At 38.0% G+C, this 7492-nt stretch overlaps 1 protein-coding gene across 1 annotated transcript in view; it reads right to left on the reverse strand.

Moving 5' to 3' along the window:
• The window catches only part of ATAD2B (ATPase family, AAA domain containing 2B), a 133834-nt gene that overhangs the window by 48529 nt on the left and 77813 nt on the right, over positions 1-7492 (reverse strand). The window contains exon 23 of the mRNA XM_019520676.1: positions 2280-2402. Coding sequence (XP_019376221.1) covers positions 2280-2402 — 123 coding nt within the window. The remainder of the gene's footprint in view (positions 1-2279; positions 2403-7492) is intronic.

A 7492-nucleotide genomic window follows, 5' to 3' on the forward strand; every position in this document is an offset into this window, starting at 1 on the left:
GGGGGGGGGGGGGGGGGGAGACAGCAAGACGACAGACAGACCCATCCGTACCAAATGCAGCTGCAGTCTGTGGCCCACAGGCTGCCCATAAATTGAACAGCCTTAGGGTAAACCACTGAAAACACCAGAGGCCTGAAGACTAATTAGCTGAACTCTCAGCAGGACACTGGAGAAAATGTCTAACATCATCCTAGTATATATATAGAAAGAAATATCACAGGGAACGTTAAAAGACTGTGTCAAGTTCTGGTGGCCACAATTCAGAATGGTTATGCTGAAAAACCAGAAAGCGTTCAAACAGCCAGAAGAATGATCAATGTATTAGAAATGCTTCAATAGTAAAAGACATTAATCTATAAAGTTCAAAGAGAGGTAAGGTTAGAGGTGAAATGATCACAGTCTGGAAGTCCCTATTACATATTTATTATTTTATTATAATAATATTTTATGTATTATTTTATTAAATGTTATTATTTATTAGATTCTGAGGAACACAATCTAACAACACCTAATGGAGGTAGGAAAAGCAGATTTCTAAAGACAGGCCTTTTTACACAAAACAATTAACCACTGAAACAACTCAAAGGAATTGATGTGGATTCTCCAGAACTTTAAATCAAACTCGGGTGGTGTCCTAAACTTTATGATCAATTTTGGGCAGACTGTCTCATGAAGCGGGTCAAGTTAGATGAACAAAATGATCCCCTTCTAGCCTTGTAATCTCTGAATCACGCTTAAGTAATATTCGTGACAAATTAAGAATTACATTTTATTTACTTTAGATTTCAGGGTCTTTTTGAATGGGCTTTTTGAGATCTCCACATCTAAAACGTAGAGTCAGAGAATCATAGCAAGTTAGGGTTGGAAGGGACCTCAGGAAGACATCTAGTCCAACCCCATGCTCAATGCAGGACCAAACACCAACTAGATCATCCCAGCCAAAGCTTTGTCTAGCTGGGTTTTGAAAATCCCCAAGGATGGACCTTCCTCCACCTCTCTGGATAACCTGTTGCAGTGTTTTACTACCATCCTAGTGAGAAAATTCTTCCTAATAGCTAACCTAAAACTTCCCTAAAGGCCCAGGAAGTAATTTTAATACCTTTCTTTGACTCACAGTAGTACATCAAATATATTGCGATCACTTTGGATTAAGGAGAAAATGGGCTCTTTTCCTTTGCTGGGTTTTTGGTTGTAGCCGTATTCATCTAAGGACACAGGCAGGCAAGGTTCTTTGGCTAGATGCAGCATCTTTTATTAGACCAGTTGAGTAGTTGGAAAAAAATTCTTTGCAAGCTTTTGGGCACAATCACCCTTCTTCAAGCATAGGGAGTCTCTGCTGTTCTGAGATCTCCAAGGAATGAAAGAAGATAAGTGTGACAGGGTGTCAATGAGAATGTAAATAGGTGGAAATTAGGAAAACAAAGGCGGGGGGGAACAAGGGGGAAAATGGGAAAGGTAAGTGGGGGAGACTCTACTGTACTTGAGTTTTCCAAGGTAGAAAAAAAGGCTAGTCTGTGAAAAAGACAAAAGCTGTATATTAGGAAGACAAGGATAGAAGGTCATCCTGTCACACTTCTAGCTTCTTTCATACCTTGGAGATCTCAGAACAGCAGAGATTCCCTATGCTTGAAGAAGGGTGATTGTGCCCGAAAGCTTGCAAAGAAATTTTCCAACTGGTCAGTTGGTCTAATAAAAGACATCACATCTATCTACCCAAAGAACCTCGTCTGCCTCTCTTCCTTTGTGCACTAGGTACTTTGAGATGCTAATATTTGCTTCAGAAATTGCTTCTTTGGCCATTGACAAATTTGTAAGTTCTGATGTGGATCAATGTCCCTCATTATCATGTTCTGTGAGACAGTGCAGACAGTGTAACCCCTCTCAAAACTCTGCACCCAATATGATTTTCTTGAATCAGAGGCCAATGGCACAACCATCTGCTTATCTGCACTCTTACTGTCTGGGATTTGAATCAATACAGTTTCAATAGCCAGGCTCTCTGCTCAGAATTTGGTAGAGCACCAAGTGCACCATGTCTTTATTTAATCTCTCCTTCTTGTACAGTTTTTAGCCAGGTACTGTGATGTTCCAAGAATTAATCAGTCTATTATATTCAGTAATACCTTTTATGTCTTCTTCCACCGCTAGGCATTCTAGAAACCCAATTTTCCTTTATAGCTACTTCAATTTTTCTATAAATTTATACTTATTTTTTTCCACATGCCTAGTTAAAAACTTTGTATTATGACACATACCTTTAGAAAAAGAATAAATCATACCTCTTTTTCTTCTTGCTTCCTTGATTTCTTCACACATTTTATTAAATTCTGGATCCAACTCAGCAGCAATTATGGCATGTGCTGTATCCTTTAAGGTACAAGCTCTGTGTCTAATTATTTTATCTATAAAGCAAGTTAATATAAAAACTGTTAGTTTTACTTATGTTTATAAACATACTTTTGCTCTATACATAGTTTTAGGAGCACATGTTTTTTCAGAAAGAGAAAAATGCAAGAAACAAAACAAATGTATGAAAATGAAGACAGGGAATGACCACATTGGATAAGAAAACCTGCACATCAAGTATACATCACAATTCAGCCCCTCTCCTGACTTTTAAATACTGTATTTACTCACAGAGTGTACAAACCAAAAAATCAGCCCTACAAAACTGAGGTGCAGAGACACTAATTTCCACGCAGAACTAAAGCACAGAGCTGCTATAATGCCAAAAGCTGCTGCCAATTCACCAGCAGCTGAGAGGGTTAAAACTAGCTTTTGCCTGAAATGGCCAGTGAGCTGGCTGAGGGCAAATGAGCTGCTCCATGCCATCAGCTTCTGCCACAGCTCTGGGGGAGAAACTTATTTTCTTCATTCTGCCTTCCTAGAACAAGGTGTGTATCATATTTGGGGGCATGTGAGAAAATACACAACCTTCAGTATATGGACCATATAAAAGTTCAAAAATGACTACTTAACAGTTGGACAATACAGCATTACAATATAAAAATTCCTACTTTGAGTTGCTCAACGGTAGCATTTCTAACCAAATTAAAAAGAGCTAAATGGGTTCATGTTCCTTATGAAGCTTTTAGATTTGATCCAGAAAGGAGCCTCCAGAGACACTGTGGAATCCTAGACCCTCCATCACCAAAATTCCCAACAAAGTATCAGGAGTGGGGGGAAAAATACCACTGGCTCAGCCTGGCTCAAGGCAATGAAGAGCCCCAGAGGGAGAAAGGACATACTGCAGCATCTCTCACTAGTCTGCCTACTACTCAATGAAGAAGGAAGCAATAGAAACAGTTTGGAGAGTGTTTATTAAAGTGTTACTGCTCTAGTTGTCTTAATGGAAATTTAATCAGAACTACTTTAAAAAAAAATCACGAGGGATAACTGAAATCTCACTCCTTAAAAAAATTTATATAAATTATTTAATCCTAAATCCAATCTGTAAAAGCTTCAGGAGCCTGGTGTTGATAGTTATTAAGGCTTTTAGTAGTGACCCATATCATTCATCAGTTTGTGTCTCAGACAACAGGTTTGTTTGTTTTTTTAAATAAAAAACAACCCACCTTGTGCAGATCGAAAATTGTGTTTAAAACGACTATTTTACTCCTAATATTGACCGTTCTTTCCTGCAGTTTCATCCATATTTGGGGAATATGATGCTAAGAATTCCCCATCAGCCAAATTGGAGGCTTAAGTATTAGGCTCATAAGAACATTTCTCATGGGATTACTTGTTTCCAATAGTCTGAGATGTACAACAGAAAGTGTTCTAACACCAGCTAGTTCAAAAATGAAGTGTGATGTAACAGTTAACACTGTAGGAATGAAGACCTGCAATATGGACTGTGCTTAACTCAGCCAAATACAACACTGTTTCTACCAAGTGATTTCTTTGCTTTTAATGCAAACATATTAGGTTGCCAATAATCCATCTGGAATTACTATTTCTAGATGGTATCATTATTTAAAAAATAAAACATAATGCACTGGTTAGTGCTTAAATTAGCACATCTGGCATGACAGGACACAATTTTGTGGACAGGGGATAAAATTCCTCAGATCCTAATGGCGCTGTTATGTTAATATCTGCCAGGGGCTAGAGTGAGATCTTATTCTGCTTTGCTTGAGTCTCTCAAAAGAAGTTAACCGAAGAGGTAGATAGGTACTCTTCCTGTTTTTTCTGTCTTAACTGAAGGCTAAGATGATGGCATATTACAAAAGTAGGCAAATTAACATTTTTGTGGGGAATGAGCAGGACAGAAACATCTATCCTGGTTTGAAGCATCATTATGCCACTGAACTAAACACAGTGGGAGTTTTATCATAAGCCAAATTAATATATAGCAGCATTAAGGCCTAACAGTAAAAGAGCACAATGCACAAATCAATGGCAGAATATTAATATAATTAGTTTCCAAAAGACAAAAATTACACCACAGTAACACAGCTCTTCAAGAAATTCTCTGACTGGATTCCTACTCTTGAGCCTTTACAGTCTGAGATGAGTAACAATTTCCCTATTAAAAGTTCCTAACTTTTTCTTGTACATCATACACAACCACCATTCTTCCATGTCCTCTTGAACGTTCCACAGTAAAAATGAGGGAGGAAAAAAACGACATCTAACCTATAACCTACACTAGATTATTGTATAGCCTAGTGTCAGAAAAATAGAGAGAGAGAGCTTGGACTGCTGTCTGAGCCTGCTGTCTTGCTCATCTGAGCTGCTCTTACAAACTAATTCAGTACTTCAACCCTGCAACCAGAAACAATGAACAACAGAGTAAAATGGGAACAGTAGCATTCTTAAAAAAAAATCCAACCAAATTCAAAGAGGCAAGTGTGATGTGCCTAGCCTGAGAATGTGCACGCTCAGAGTTGTCTAGACAAATTACTAACAAACTATATGCTTTGAGAGTTTACTTAGAATGAAAATTATGTGTCGTTTCAGCAGTATTTTTATTCCTGTAGGACAATGCCTAGAAAAATGAGCAGAGAGATCTATACTAACTATAGGGAATATGAAAAATAGCTTGAAATCCACATAACTTAATTCCTACCCAAAACCACAATTAGCAAGGAACAGCTACATCTACTTCTGAACCAATAAACTAGCAAGTGTCCCAGTTTAACTGCTGGGAAGCAGTTGAAGAAAGACCATGGGAAATCCCTACGATGTCTCTGGAATGCTAGAGAACAGTACGCATTCCTACACAACACAGAAGGCATCAGTGATGCAACTCTTTTATATGCAGTAGCTGTGTGAGCAGCAATTTTCTACTGGAATACAATGACTAGAGAAGTTGCCCTTTCAAAAAGACAATGACTGATGGACGTTAATAAACTACCATGTCTTAGAAAAACAGTCACAGAAGGAAGAGTCCCTGAAACAACACAGCAAGTCATACAACCATGGAGGGGCTTGGCATGAAGCCACAACGTTCAAATGGAAACTGCCATCCATGATAAAAGAATGGATAAAAAGTGTAACAAGCTGCAGGTAAAAGCAGCAGGCATCTTCATGGAAAGCACATGTGATTATTGCCTCAGATTGCCTCTTTTCGCAACCAGGTTTCTTTCTGGTTCGTAGCCTGCATATGGTTCCAAAGCACTAAAGGGACTTGATTCAGCAAAGTCTTAATGTTTTGTCCCCTTCTAGAGAAAAAAAAAATCTGTTCAACCTCATACGGGGTCAGAGCCCTACTTTCAACCTCACCTGCCATTTCAGACTTAATGTCACAGGAGCCAGAGAAGGAGACTTTCCCCCCATCCTTGCTGGATTCCTCATCTCAGGTCCCTACGTGTGTACGGTTCTACCATCTAGCCGCAACCCAACACTACAGTACACATCTCGCACATTTTCCTGCTACAATTTAGAGACATTCTTTTTAAAAATCTTTTTGAGTTCTGCCTCTAAGGACATCCCAGGCCTCCTTCACTGTTCACAATGGAAAGCATAACCCCAATTCCACTTAACCATTTGACTCTCCAAGACTGAACCAGAAGATTATATTGTATTCAGTCTTGAATCCACCTGACATCGGTCAAAAGATTGACATTCTCCTGATCACTGTGCTAGACTCCCAGAACTACATCAGACTTTATTTGTCTACTTAAAGAATATCCTGTGGCACCCAGGTGTGATTTTACTATCAGCACACACTATTACACTGAAACTGTCCATAGTTAATCCGCAAGAATTAAAAGATACCAACATGCAGACAGATATGCAAGCAATGGTATTTCCTAACTCCTCCTTTTTTGAGATTAATATAGCATCCTTTTGGTCTATAAACCTTGCTATCCAAAGTATAAAAATGCAAACAATTAGTAGCAATTATTAGACTGCAATTCAGTCTAATGAGATCTGCAATGGTCACAGGCAAGTAGTGTCAGACCCCAATTACAAACACAATGTATGTTCTCACAGGAAGAATGAGACAGATTACTTAAAATATATCTCACTATTTGTGATCTTGTTCATTCTTTGAAGAAATAAGAAAGAATGGATCTCTCCATTAGTGGAAGATCTTAAATACATGGCTAAAGGAAAAAACAATCTGGCTGCTCTCTAACAACTTACAGCCTGTCCTCCATTCCCTAGATGCATCTGCATTACTGGCACAAAGAATAACAGCCAACAGCAAATATAATTCCCTGTTCTTAATTTTTTACTCTACTATTTTATACTGATTTATTTAATGCATCTTTTGTAACATCTCCTGTGGTCTATTTTAATTTTGTTCAAATTGGCAGAATGTGTAATTTTATTGCATGCTTTTACTAAAAAAACCATAAATTATGTAATTTTATATAACATCATTAACAGCTTTTGCTAAAACAAGACAACAAGTATATAATAAACTACTACTACCATTAGTTCATCAAGGTTCCCCTAAATTTAGCTAGTGAAATCTTACTTCAGTGTCTGAATTTTGCCAACGGTAACTCATACCTATGAATAAGATATGCGGTCATCCAATTCTCCACAGTACCAAGAACAACGCAACCTATACTTGGGGAGGCTGGGTTTTTTAAAGTACAATTTTACCTAACTAATTTTACCTGATCCAAATGACCTAGGAACAAGTGCACTGCTGATGAGTTGCACCTTTATCCTAGGTTCCAATTTCCTTGAACAACAGGACTAAGAAATAGTTATCTCTTTACCAGCAAGACATACCTAAGAAATCACCAGTGAGTTCTCAAGAGCTCCTCAAAATAATCTCTTAAAAATTTGTAAATGAAGTTCATAAAGTTTAAACAAACAGATAAATATTAAAACTGCTTAAAGAAGGAAATAGGCACACAGGGTCCTTTGGGTAAATATGGTATCTTTTATTAGACCAACTTAAATAGCTGGAAAAAATTTTTAGCAAGCTTTTGGGTTTAAAACCCCTTCGTCAAGCTGAGGAAGTCTCTGCCTGACAAGAGGACTCCTCAGCCTGACAAAGGGTTTTTAAACCCGAAAGCTTGCTAAA

This window comes from Gavialis gangeticus, unplaced genomic scaffold (assembly GCF_001723915.1).
Source record: "Gavialis gangeticus isolate Ggan-Ray unplaced genomic scaffold, GavGan_comp1, whole genome shotgun sequence".
NCBI lineage: Eukaryota > Metazoa > Chordata > Crocodylia > Gavialidae > Gavialis > Gavialis gangeticus.